The sequence below is a fragment of the Genypterus blacodes genome, unplaced genomic scaffold (assembly GCF_046128005.1).
Source record: "Genypterus blacodes isolate CSIRO-AG114 ecotype Tasmania unplaced genomic scaffold, CSIRO-AGI_Gbla_v1 ptg000118l_1, whole genome shotgun sequence".
NCBI classification, from domain to species: Eukaryota; Metazoa; Chordata; class Actinopteri; order Ophidiiformes; family Ophidiidae; genus Genypterus; species Genypterus blacodes.
In genome coordinates, this window is record NW_027466921.1 from 202,186 (window position 1) to 215,130 (window position 12,945).

Consider the following 12,945-nt stretch of genomic DNA (forward strand, 5'->3'; position numbering starts at 1 on the left):
CAAACTTCAATGACTGCATCCATGTGGGCGAACACGATTACAGTGGGTTCGCCCTTAAGCCCACTATATCTGGCTTTGGCTCCTGATTTCAAAACCACCGCATCCAATCACAAAATACAGACTATGACGAGCATCAAACGAGACCACACAGTTATGAGGAGAAGAGTAATGATTTTTGTTCTAACATCTGCATCCTAGAGAGCAGGATGTCAGCGCACAGCCGGGGGGGGGGGGATGTTTGTCTGTCTTTACATGTGTCCCTCTGCAGGGAAGTCTGGACCTCTTTTGGAAGATTAATAAGATCGTAAACAAAGAGTGTAACCATTTAGGAAAGATGTGTGTGCAACATGTGTAGATCAACTCTCCAGGATTCATCTATTTGGCTCTTTTCCAACCAATTCATGACTATAAAGCAACATAATATTAACTCAAACATCAACTGAGTACTAGATGGTTAGTAAGTCCAGTGTAGATAGATAGATTAGTAAAATATTCTAAAAATGTACAGTACTAATGATGTAACCTAAGTGCAATGTGTGCGAAGTGATGTAACTGTCTACCAACACAATGAAAATGTGTACAAAGAAAGTTTACAGCATTTACAAAACTGTCTAAAAGTACGATTGGGTGTTTATGAAGAATTAATTTACACTTTTTTCATAATTTTACGGTGTATTTTCGGTGGAATAAGTCAAACTGACGACAATAAAAATGAATCAACTAACAAAAACACAAGTTACTTACAGTTTCATTGATACTGTGTTGTTTGTTTTAGATTTAAATGTGTGTGTTTGTTTAGCGTCTGCAGGTCACCGAGACTTGTTACGAGTCCGCGTGTGTAGAAACTGTAAAGTAAACAGAAGCTTCACCTGGAGTAGGCAAACGCTTCAATTCCGCTACAGCTACATATTAAGTTTTTTAGCGACACGAGCGTTAAAGTGTGAGAGAGGCGGAAAGTAGCTGGAGCCGCCCCGCCGCAGCTGTCAGAGGCTCCGCGGCTCAAGAGGCTCCGAAGCTCCGCGGCTCTGCTCGGCTGCTCCGCGGGCATGTCCCGACATTCCTCCACACTACCGCAAACTACCGCAAACCGACGCGGAAACTTCTAGAACAAACGCCGAAACTTCACCGCTGCGTCCCCGCGGTCACTTTAGTAGTAGTTTGACTGTCTTACCTGGTTAATGTCATGGATATCCGAGTACAATGAAAAAGTTTTGCCCCCCAAGTTGTGCTAATCTCCACACGGATCCCCGGGCTGAGAGGCAGCAAGGTACGGCTACGGGGCTACGGGACGCCGGGCTCCGCCTCTTTCTCTTCCTCCTCCTACCGCTGCATGAGGTCATCTGAGAGGAGGGTAGACTCACCAGATAACCGACTTTCTTCCTCCTCCTCATCGTCGCCCCGCATGCCTCATGGCGGTGACGGGATGCGAACTATGTCGAGATACACGGATGAAGACAACTAACATCTCCGGGCTCGACATGTTGAGGCTTTGGGGAGGAAGATAAACTCAATTACACTCAGATTAAAAACTCCCCCAAACTCCTTTTAAATGTGCAAATTGTGTTTGTTTTTTGTCATTGTAGATTGAAATCGGATTTTCTGAGACAACAGATAAGTGTTATGTTTTTGTCTGAATTACAGCCTTCTTCTGCAGCATACATTTGAATATTACTTATAATGTGGTTCTCAAACTGTAGTATGTGTACAACCATTTGTACCAAGTTTGCTGTATTTGTTTTTTTAGCCCAACTTGTGCTACATGCAAAATATGTATATTCAATCAAAGAACGCTCTCTGAATATTTGTCAATTAATTCGTGACATATCATGATAACCAGATTTTAATACAAGTACAACATTTCACGTCAGATTGGAAACTTGTAAACTATTTGATAGTTTACAACTCCCCCCACCCTGGAGTTAGTGAGTTGGTTTGGTTTGATCTGAGGCTCAAACAGGCTGACGGCCTCACTCTGACTCAGGATGGTAAAAGCGCAGCCTACAGCGACCTCGTGTGGTCAGAATACTGTATGACGACTAATTCATGTAAAAAAAAGAAAACGTTTTGTTTCTTGTTTTGTTTCTCCCTCTTTATCTTCAGCATGACATTAATTCATTGATTGTTATGTTGTGTGTAGTGATTGTGTGTCATCACTCATAAAAGTGAAGAAAGAGAAACATTAGTGTGATGGCTGATTCTGAACTGCACACATCTTCTCAGCCACCCTGCTGCTCTGGGTGGGGCAGCATTAAACACTTGATGTGCAGCCTAGTGGGCGTCACAGGGTCAACCAAGGCCCCATCAGATGGCTGTGAGTGGGCAGCCTGCAGGTCAGGAGACCACCAACTGCTCCTCTCCTCACAGAGCGACGGAGGTCTGTGAACTTCACACACAGATGGCGTCAAAGACATGTGTGAACAGCATGACCGCCACACAGACTTTAAGATTGGCACAGTTTGTTTACAAGGCCATCATCAAGTATTTCCTTGGCAAACAAACACATAGTTTGTGGACAATTGGAAATAAAAAGCAGCTTGTATGTACATGTACACACAGATAGGCAAACACACCACAACAGGGACACACACACAAACTATTGCATTGCACACTTGTAGGAGTGGTAGTTGAAGTATAGATAGATAAAGTGCAAACCTCTTGGTGCTTTAGCTAAAATGGTTCATGCCACAGATGAAGGTTTATTCTGTAACACAGTCTGACAAAATCATGAGAACGAAACTTAAAGCTAAGTAGGCCACAGCTATGAGAACCCAAACAAGTGGAAATTGGTACAAATCCAGCTGGCTCCTGCTCTTCGCTTTATCCAGCTCCTCTTTGCACCTTGTTTACACTCCTCAGAGACGTTACACACCCAAGAATGCTCTGCCTGCGAGGCCTGGAGCCAGAGGGCAGAGCTGTGAGTGTGTGTGTGCGTGTAGCCACAGTGCCGTGCTGTGTAACCATAATCCAGTACGGCACGTTTTGGTGTGACTAACACACTCAAGCTCTCCTCAGGTGCATCGTCCAGTGGTTTTGTTTCATAATACTGTTTTATCATTGCTGCCCCTAGAGGCTTAGAAGAGTTACTACAAAAACACAATGAAGAAGTCAGGAACAGTTTGCAGTTTCTATGAGTTTTCCTTTATTTATTTATTCCTTTAACAAGTGCTAAGCAATTTTAAGTGAAAACATCCAAGTAGAGTCAAACACTTCACTAAGCCCATTACAGCAACACATACTTATGACCAAATGCCCATCTGCTTTTTATTAGCTGGCGAGTACAAATTCAGCATATCTGTTAGCAATAACAAAGACGTATAAAATGCTGGTTTATGACAATCTAGCAACAAGCACAGCGACTCAGAAAGAGCTTATTTCCATCCTAAAAAGTAGCAGTGTCAGCAAATACACAGCTTGATGAAAGCTACTTTTACATTTCAAACAACCTGTCTGTCCCCTCGTGTGTCTAACGCTTCCTGTTTGTCTTTCACAGCTGAATGAACGTGGTTCCCTTGGGGTCGTTTCTAAAAGACACACACGCGCACACTGGTTCAATACTTCCTGGGCTGCTGGATGAAGTAGGCCCGGGGTGAGTGGGGCTTCTCCACCCCGGGGCAAACCTTCCTGTGTCTCACACTCACGGGCGTCTCTGGGAAGTTGTGGCTCAGCTGCAAAGACGAGTAGAAGAAGTTTAACGCTTAGTCAAAGTTTAGTCGACCTAAATAAGGAATGTATGTTTGACTTTACCTTGTCAAGAGCTCCAGTCAGAAGGATCCCAACTTGCTGCATCCTGCTGGAGGCGGCGACTGACCTGCAGAAACATCACATTTCAGCAAAAGCTCAATCAATTTGGAACATTAAGGAAACATTTTTTAAGGGGACATTTTCTTGCAAGCAATGTTCCTTTAGTGTAAATAAATGTGCACATATGTTTATTAGTGTGTGTGCATGTGCATTCTTGTCCAATCACAAGACTTCTAATGGTGCATTTGTGTGGTGTTGGAAATTGAAAAGATAACAGGCTGTGTTGTTGAATGTGTTTAGTTTTAAGTCAGTTTCAGTGGTAAGATGTTAAAAATGTTGTTTTGTTATGGACAAGTTACTTTAGTTTGTGTAAACATCAGTGCATTTTGCTCTGAGCCTGTGACCTCATATAGAGTTCACATGTGGCCCCCTGCGGTAAACCCACCTTCCTTTATCATGCCTCTTGCTCTCTTTGTCAGGAGTCCCATGGGTGGCGTTCTCCTCTGAGAGTTTCTTGGCCACCCGTTTACCACCAGCTTTCACTATTAAACCACAGGAGATAAACTTTATTAGATGCAGCCGAAAAAGAAGAAAAAGAAGCATTTATAGATGTGGGAATTCCACAGAATAATTTGGGGGGAATCTGAATTTACCCTCTGTAAAAGCAATAATGACTTTATAAACCACAACGAGAGCAGTGGAATAGATTAGTGAAGCTGCTTTGCTTTTGGGGATGCTGTTTAATGTTGATTAAAGTAGTGCAGCAGTGTGATCGCAGCTAATCTTCATTTCATGGCTTCTACTTGAGTCAGTGGATGAAGCACTGCGGGTGTCACAGGCTCCCGATCACAACATGAGGCTTCTGCTTACTCGCATTTAAAAAAAACTGCACATTTAAGCACATTTGGGTTGATTTTTCGGGATTTTGTTAAAGCCGTTTGTTAATGAAGTCCAATGCAACAATGTGCATCACAGCAGAGAACAAGCTGCGCTGCAAAGTAAGTGAATCCTTTGTTCCATCAGAACACCGTGTACTGCACAACACGACGTGGATTTCATCTTGAATTATGAAAACAGCCGCTGTTAAATGTGATACTTATTGTTAGGGTTTTAATGAAGCAATCTGGTGGAGTGAGGACTCGGTGTACTCTAAGAGGAAACGAGTACAGCCACTGATCCGATGCATCGCGTGATTGCAAGCAGAAAATCAATGCTTTCAACAATTTTAAAACGCAAACATGAACCACGGTTTTTATTTAAATGAAAATGCAGCTAAATCATCTGAAATTCGCGTCGAAAAGCCCAAATGAAAGCCGAAAACAACTCAAACACGTAGATTCAGCGTCACGCTTTCAACGGATTCCTGCAAGACCGAGCGATGAAAAACAACGAGCGCTCGAGCTAAACGTTCAACATGACGTAATCCTCTGGACGGTAACGTTTCTTAAAGAGTTTACCTGCTGGAGGGTGTCCAGCTTTCAGTAAAGGCGTCGCCCTCGCTCCGGGTTTGGAAATCTGCTGCACCATCTTCAAAGTTACAACAAAACAAAAGCACAAACACCAACACGGCACAGCGCCCTCTGTTGCTTTATAGCGACACTACAACGTCCTGCCAGGGGCGCGGACACAACGTTCTGTGGTTGGGTGGGTGGGCGGGGTGGTACCTGCACTCGTTTCCTTATCTGACACGTTATGAATACAGGATGACTGCAGAAATATTGGTGGAGGTGATCGATATTCATTGAAATACACAGTAGAACTGATGTCATCATACAGCTGGGTGCAAGATTTAAACTTTGATCTGCTCATTGAAGACAGTTTGATCACACAGGAAGAGATTAAAGCTACAGCTGCAATATCAAATTAACGTCAGTCTTGCCAGATTCTTGTAGTCACAGCCCAGATATTCTTTAATTATTCCTGGAAATCTAAGGTTTCTGCCTTTTTGTTCATCTGTGCAGAGCAATATTGAATTAGGACAGAGTGAAGAGACGTCCTCCTTCCACATATAAGTACGGTACGTCTTTAAAGTGAGCAACACTTAATCTTCTTCAGTTCTTCATTCAAAGAAACGTTTGCATCATCAGTATTAGTAGAGGTGCTTTTGCTTATACTCAGAACTCAGAAAAATCCAACCTCCTACTTGGAAAGGCGTAATGGAATGATGGCAGAATTAAGCCAGAATTCAGAATCTCCATCACCATCTCCAAACTCTTGACTTAGCGGATCAAAACAGTGTGCGCTGTAGATGTGGAGTGTGTCCCTGGGCTCTGCACCCGTGGCTCTCCACCGCTCGAGGATGAGTTAACATTCCATTGTACACGTGACAAGGATAATAAAGTCTTCTTCTTCTTCTTCTTTTGTGATCCAGAATGGTTTGCTAAAACATAATGGTGAATAAACTGTGGAATTTCATTTAATTGAGTTGCCATCTCCCAAAAGTAGGTCAGCACAGTGACAAAGTGTTTCAGGATAATTTGAGAACGACTGCAGTAAAACACATAATTAGGGAGAAAAACAAATTGTGCAATACACAATCTCTTTTAAAAAACAAAACTTGACTGTTTATTATCTTTGCACAGGTTGTGTTATGATGCCTTTTTCCACATCTCTTAATTTGTCATATATATTTATATCTATAGATTTAACATGGCACGAGTTTCTCTTTTGAACCAGTGCTGATGAATGTAAACCAGTTAACATGTTATTTTTTTTTCTGTATTTACAATAAAATGAAAGAAATGTACAAGACTCCATGGCATACACAACTTCCACATTGAGTACGAATATAATTTCATCCGTCTGTACATTCTAACATTAGTTTACTATGATTTTTTTCTCCTTTTTTTTCTCCCCCCGCTGATAATGAGTTCATGATCCATTTTGGCATTTTTCGGCACATACACATTCTCCCTCTCGGCTCTTACACGTACCCTCCCCTCACATGACTCACACTTTCACCATGCTATCACAGCTATAGAAAGAAAACTACATCTAAACAGATCAGGATGAGTCTGTTATCATAGCGTTTCATGCTGTCCCTCAACCGCCCCCGGGCATGATTCCCATCATCCTCTAGTAAATTAAACACACGAGAAAAAAAACATTCCTTTTGAATTCCTTCTTTGGCACACATTCCGTCTTTCCATCTGCCATCTTTCAGGTGAACTCCCCTCCATACACACACACAGTTTAAAACACACTCATAAAGAAAAAGTTCATGTAAAGTTCATCAATTGTAGTGCACTCCTCCCCTCCTCCTCCTCCTCCTCCTCCACTCTGATCAGGGTTGAACATGCTCCCAGGCGTGGAGTCTCCCACGGCCTAAGCTGTGACTCAGGGATGGATAGGGCTCTCGGGTGAACCATGGGAGCATCTTAACCCCTCGTGATGTCTGCTGGCGTCTACACCCAGGAGTCAGGAGAGCCAGGGTACTGTTCTGCCCTGTAGGAAGGCCTTCGCGTGCTCGAGTAAAAGTCTACATAGTTGGTGGTGGATTTCAGTCCGTGAGGCTGGGAGCTGTAGTCTACTGTGGGTGGGTAGGTGATGACCTCCTCTAAGTACGGGTCGTCGTAGCCGTGTGGATGCTGCATGTACATTCTGTATGTGTCATAGTTCCTCCTGCTGGGCTCTTCTGTGTAGTACACAGGCTGCGGGAAAGGAAGCAGAATGGGATCAGGAACACATAAACGCACAAAGTACAAAGATTCTATTTTGTATATATGCATTTGTTTTTTTGTGGACAAAGAAACCTGACCGGACCTAAAAGTGTGTAGGAGTTATAAATATTGTTCAACTTGGCCTCGGTTAATGTACACATTACTGCCACACACCCACGCTGTGTCTAATCAGCTCACAGCACATAGTGGGAGGGAAAGAGTACAGGCAAGAGGCAAAGAAGTCAAGTACAAGAAATTAGCAGCTAACTAGTGATCACAGTTAATAAGCACAACAGAGTGATACTGTGAGTATTGTTGTATTGTATTCCAGAGACAATGCTTATTTGAACATGTGCCTATTGTGATAACTGATATATTGCTAGGTAGCCTTAGTTTAAATGTTTAAAGTAAAATTAAAAAGTACAATTAGTTCAAATGTTATTTGAGTTTGGAAAAAACACTGCAAAGATTCCAAACCTTCAAAAGTTGTGACTACACTTAGAAAAGGATCTTCAACTCAATAGTGATACAATAAAACCAGATTGTTTCTTCAAAATTACTTTCTGTCTGGATGGAGATTTATCAGGCATGAAGTTCATCAGTCACCTTCTAGTCCACAGGTCTATGACCGCTGCTATACCGCAGTGTTTTGATGTTTAACATTCAAGTGGTACCAGTTTTTTGGTTTTTATTGAAGCAAACATTGTACATGACATTGTGCTAACAGTTGTAGGATATTTAGTCAGATCAGATCAAATCAGAATCAGAATAGCTCTTATTGCCAATTAAGTTTGGCAGTGGCAGACCCGGGCCTTGTTGATGAGGCCCACTGCAGAGGGGAAGAAACTGGATTTGTGGCGTGAGGTTTTAGTCCAGTTGGACCTCATCCTCCTGCCAGTGGGGAGGGTTGCAAACAGATTGTGTCCAGGGTGGGAGGGTCCGGCCAAAATCTTGCCTGCCCGCCTCAGGGTCCAAGAGGCGTGCAGGTCCTGGAGGGACGGCAGATTGCAGCCAATCGGCTTCTCTGCACGGCGGATGATATGCTCACCAGACGGTGATAGAGGAGGTGAGGATGGACTCAATGATGGCAGAGTAGAAGTGCACCATCATTGTCTTTGTCAGGCTGAACTTCTTTAGCTGCCCCAGGAAGAACATCCTCTGCTGGGCCTTTTTGGTGAGGGAACTGATGTTGAGCTCCCACTTGAGGTCCTGGGAGATGATGGAACCCAGGAATCGAAAAGACTCCACAGTGTCAACTGGGGAGTCACACAGAATGGTGGGGGCGGGTGAGGCTGCGTTCAGTCGGAAATCCACGACCATCTCCTTTGTTTTTAGAGCATTAAGCTCCAGCTTGTCCTGCCTGCACCAATTCACCAGATGGTCAATCTCCCACCTGTAGACGGACTCGTCCCCATCAGAGATGAGTCCAATGAGGGTGGTGTCGTCCGCGAACTTCAGGAGCCGGACCGACTGATAACTGGAGGTGCAGTCGTTTGTCTACAAGGAGAAGAGCAGAGGGGAAAGAACGCAGCCCTGAGGGCAACCGGTGCTGATGGTGCGTGCATCCGGGACGTGTTTCCCCAGCTTCACGTGCTGCTTCAGTCAGGAAGTCTGTGATCCACCTGCAGGTGGAGTCGGGCACGTCAAGCTGGGAGAGCTTGTCCTGCAGCAGTGACGGGATGATGGTGTTGAAGGCAGAGCTGAAGTCCACAAACAGGATCCTGGCATAGGTTCCTGCGGAGTCCAGGTGCTGGAGGGTGAAGTGGAGGGCCATGTTGACCGCGTCGTCTACAGACCTGTTGGCTCTGTAGGCGAACTGCCGGGGGTCCAGGAGGGGGTCGGTGAGGGATTTCAGTCGGGGCAGCACCAGGCGCTCAAAGGACTTCATGACTACAGAGGTCAGAGCAACAGGTCTGTAGTGGTTAAGTCCTGTGGTCCTTGGCTTCTTGGGGATGGGGATGATCTCTGAGACCCTTCCACACAGATGCAGTGTCATTAGCTGGAAACTGCTGCTTCAGTTTTTCAGAGTACAGTTTCTTAGCATCTCTCACCGCCTTGCTAAATCTGTACTTATCCTCTTTGAACCCGTCTCTGTCTCCGCTCCTAAATGCCTGCTCCTTCTGCCCGCGGAGCTGCCCGAGTTTCACCGTGAACCAGGGTTTGTCATGGTTGAAGCACACCCTGCTGCGTGTCGGTACACAGCTGTCCTCACAGAAGCTGATGTATGACGTCACAGCCTCTGTGTACTCGTCCAGACTGACGGGTGTCAGACCTGAAAACGTCCCAGTCAGTACAGTCAAAGCTTGCCTGAAGGTTCTCCAGAGCCTCACTGGTCCACTTCTTAGATGTCCTCACAACAGGTTTACACAGTTTGAGTTTCTGCCTGTGTGCGTGAATCAGATGGACCACATTTCCTTCGTTAAAGTCGCCGAGGACACAACAGTAGTGTTACCACTTTTCAAACTTTTCCTCACTCATTAACTCCTACTGGATGAAGGACACAAGCCAGCTCACTATTTCGTCTCTGGTTCCATCCCTCCTGCCCACCCCCTCATTGGGCTCGCATGGATGTGTCAAACAGTGACAGCTGCCTGAGACGCACCCAGACCGTCCCTATCCTGGCAGTCACTTTCACTCATGCTCAGACAATAGCTGACGTGTTGGGTCACTCCCAGCAGCCTGGTTTTCTCTCCGCAGCGGAATACGTGCCAGTCTCTTTGCATTAGGCAAGTGGGGTGGAAGAGCTGGCCTTCGTCAGCATGTACACACCATGGAGCGATCTCAAACAAGGTGATTTCCCTGATACCATACAACACCTCCTTGAAGAAAACTTTGAAATTTCAAAAGGGTGAGACGTGTCTAAAAGATTCAAGAATTGTGTCCGTGGGAATGAATGAGCAAGCCTACAAGGGAGGGAGATGGGGGAGTGTTTTCCCTCAGCATCACCCATGTGAAGTTATTTTGGTTTAATAGATTTTTGGTCCATTTTGGTTCATAATGCTCAACTACATACAGTGAGGAAGAGCCAAAAGGCTACATGGAGATGGTGGGACTCACTTGTGTTCTTCTGGGTTCCTCTCTTGTGGGAGATGAGTAGTAATATGGAGAAGGTTTCCCAGACCCTGGGAAAACATAAAGAGCATCGCTGTTCATTAAATAGTCACAACTGATGTAAATACACTGAAACGTCTACAGATCCCTCAGGACAAATGTGTGGACTTTGATTAAACAGGATTATGCTGTGCTACGCTGTGATCTGTCTGTCTGATAGCTGTGGTACAAGGCCTATAAGAGTTGCTACTGCCGCTCTCTTGTTTTGGTAGTCCGTGGGATGAATGTTTTCCTTGGCACATCCATCAGTAGATTCCAGAAATTCAATTTCTGTGCTGCTAGATATTGCACGGACTGTTAAAAAGCAGAAGCTCATTCTGTTTACTTTGCCCTCGCTATGTTCCAGCCAACAAATATAGGCTGGCAGTAACTCTCGTCTGGCTGTAATACGTCTGGCTGCTCTCGCCCGTGCGGTGCGACTTAACACCCACAATGGCAGCTTTGTAAACCCCACCCCACCCCACCTTGGTTGCCCGGCCCCACTTTAGCGCTAATCGAACCATCTCTCCGGCACAAAATAACCCCTGAAGTGCTCCGCCGCTCTGTCTATCAGGCTTTGGGTGGACATGATAAGAAGAGGGGACTAAATCGTTGGGGTGATGGTGGTGCTGGCAGGTACTGGAGACAGGCTGTGGTATCTGCTCGGAGCATTAAATGAGACATAACATGGATTATGCCCAGTGAAGGACGGGGCTGGCGGGGCTGTATCTTTTGATAACAGTCTGGTCTACATCGCTGATATGAGTTTAATTTCAAAGGCTACTGATATGCAAGCTTTAAGCAGTTCAGAGGCTGAGTTGTGTGTGTGTGTGCGTGTGTGGGCATGCTCTGAATACCTGTATACTGGTTTTTGTGGACATTGTTGTCGCCTTGGTAATTATAAAACTGCATAGTTGACTGTGCTCTTTGATAGTCTCTGTTAGTCTCTCTATGCTCTTTGATGCCCAGCATGGCGGGAGATGACGTGGCACTACCGGCTGTGGGGAGAAAAACAAAAGTTCAGCGTTACATTCCGGAGGTTTTCTTGTTTTGCTGGTACTGGTGTCTATTTTCGTCTGACTTGGAACATACCAGGGTGGTTGACTGGGGACATCTGGATGGCGTTGGTGGGGAGGCTGGGCTGGGACTTGAACCTGTCTCGTTCCAGTGTTGAGACTGGGGTGAGGAAGTGGTTCTGGTTCCAACCGTCCTGTAAAGAAGCAGAAGGGGAGAGGGTTTGCTATTAATAGGACGCCTTTGCTTTGGTCACTGAGTCAATACAGGAGAATTCCTTTGATAAACCACATGGATTCTGTTTTCACCAGCGGCCCTTGACTTGATTTCTCAAAGACACAATAAGCGTAACAAGAAACTGCTGACTTCTGTTTGCTCTTACTTTCTTATAGATGGTGCGCAGATCCCTGTACTGCCACAGCGTGTTCAGCACCTGAGCAGCTGCCTTGACCACCTTCATCGAGTACCTGAGAGACAGAGAAACATAAAACGATTATCTTTTTATAATATTTCTGAAGCTCTTTAAGGGTTATACTGTAAATGAAATGCAATAGTAAGATTGAAAGCAGAGTGTGTCTTCAGAGTGGTTTAACCTGGGACACGGCTGCCCACTGTATATATAATAGGCTATAAATAGCTGCTATTCCATCATTCCACTTGGACAAGTTACCTCAGCACCTAAACTCACCTTCCCTTTGGCTATGGGTTCTACCTCTACAAGCATTTTAATATTTGTACGTCTGCATTCTGATGACGCACGTGTTCCGGCGGCGCGAGTGAGCACGTTTCACCATGTCAGGTTTGTATCATTGTGTAGCATAGAGTCCCCCCTCATTAAAAGCCGCCGGGCAGAGGGCGAGTCAGTGGGACATTTAGGACAAATATCTGCTGCTGTAGCACACCTGTCTCCTCTGCCCTTGGTGATGTTGACCAGCTTCTCGATGCCGCCCGTGTCGGCCAAGGCCTTGGCGTTCTCCATGTTTTTGCTGGTGACCTCGTGCAGGGTGCAACAGATGGCGGCCACCGTCTCGTCCGACAGCAGGGTGGTGTTTCCTCCGGGGAGACGGTTGACCAGGTCCCTCATCGCATACTTGCCTGAGATGGGAGAAGGAGGGGCGGCGGGTGAGACGGAGTGGGCGGAAGAGACATAAAGGAATGAGAGCACGGCAACCTATTACACTGTTACATAATGCATTGGTGGATGTACGCCACAATGACCTAAACTACATTATGGACTTTTGACATCATGAATGATAGATGCTGTATATTCTGCTCCAGACTGCAGCGAGGTACGTAGGTGTTTTTCCCCCCCGCATGACACTACATTACCATCTGAAGGGCATTAGAGTGCATTAATGCTGCCGTTAAAAAAGGAAGCTCCCCTATCTCGCTTTCAACAGAGACGCCAAGCTGAATGCATAAGGAAGACGCACAAACTAAC

The 12,945-nt window shown here is 45.3% G+C and overlaps 3 protein-coding genes across 7 annotated transcripts in view; all 3 read right to left on the reverse strand.

Annotated features, from left to right (window-relative positions):
* The window catches only part of LOC143009920 (protein TANC1-like), a 91,221-nt gene extending 89,934 nt beyond the window's left edge, over positions 1 to 1,287 (reverse strand). The window contains exon 1 of the mRNA XM_076162019.1: positions 1,172 to 1,287. The gene's annotated coding sequence lies outside the window, so the exon portion shown is untranslated. The remainder of the gene's footprint in view (positions 1 to 1,171) is intronic.
* A 2,244-nt stretch (positions 1,288 to 3,531) lies between these two features.
* On the reverse strand, positions 3,532 to 5,342 carry LOC143009813 (death-associated protein-like 1 homolog). Its single transcript, XM_076161888.1, has 4 exons — positions 5,199 to 5,342; positions 4,187 to 4,283; positions 3,745 to 3,808; positions 3,532 to 3,665 (listed from the first exon to the last, which is right to left on the reverse strand). Exons 1-4 carry the CDS (start codon positions 5,266 to 5,268, stop codon positions 3,549 to 3,551), a joined length of 348 nt encoding a protein of 115 aa, XP_076018003.1. The 5' UTR covers positions 5,269 to 5,342; the 3' UTR covers positions 3,532 to 3,548.
* A 954-nt stretch (positions 5,343 to 6,296) lies between these two features.
* LOC143009921 (plakophilin-4-like) overlaps positions 6,297 to 12,945 on the reverse strand; it is a 64,392-nt gene continuing 57,743 nt past the window's right edge. For all 5 annotated transcript variants that reach the window (XM_076162022.1, XM_076162023.1, XM_076162021.1 and 2 more), the window contains 6 exons: positions 12,407 to 12,599; positions 11,887 to 11,971; positions 11,583 to 11,700; positions 11,348 to 11,488; positions 10,458 to 10,522; positions 6,297 to 7,391 (listed from right to left, as the gene is read on the reverse strand). In XM_076162022.1, coding sequence (XP_076018137.1) covers positions 7,146 to 7,391; positions 10,458 to 10,522; positions 11,348 to 11,488; positions 11,583 to 11,700; positions 11,887 to 11,971; positions 12,407 to 12,599 — 848 coding nt within the window. In that variant the 3' untranslated portion in view covers positions 6,297 to 7,145. The remainder of the gene's footprint in view (positions 7,392 to 10,457; positions 10,523 to 11,347; positions 11,489 to 11,582; positions 11,701 to 11,886; positions 11,972 to 12,406; positions 12,600 to 12,945) is intronic.

Excerpts from the sequence above, each read along its gene's own strand:
- LOC143009813 (XM_076161888.1), bottom strand. The coding sequence starts at position 5,268 with ATGGTGCAGCAGATTTCCAAACCCGGAGCGAGGGCGACGCCTTTACTG. Across the intron at positions 3,809-4,186 it reads AAGAGGCATGATAAAGGAAG|GTCAGTCGCCGCCTCCAGCA; the intron begins GTGGGTTTACCG and ends ATGTTTCTGCAG. Across the intron at positions 3,666-3,744 it reads TGACTGGAGCTCTTGACAAG|CTGAGCCACAACTTCCCAGA; the intron begins GTAAAGTCAAAC and ends TCGTCTTTGCAG.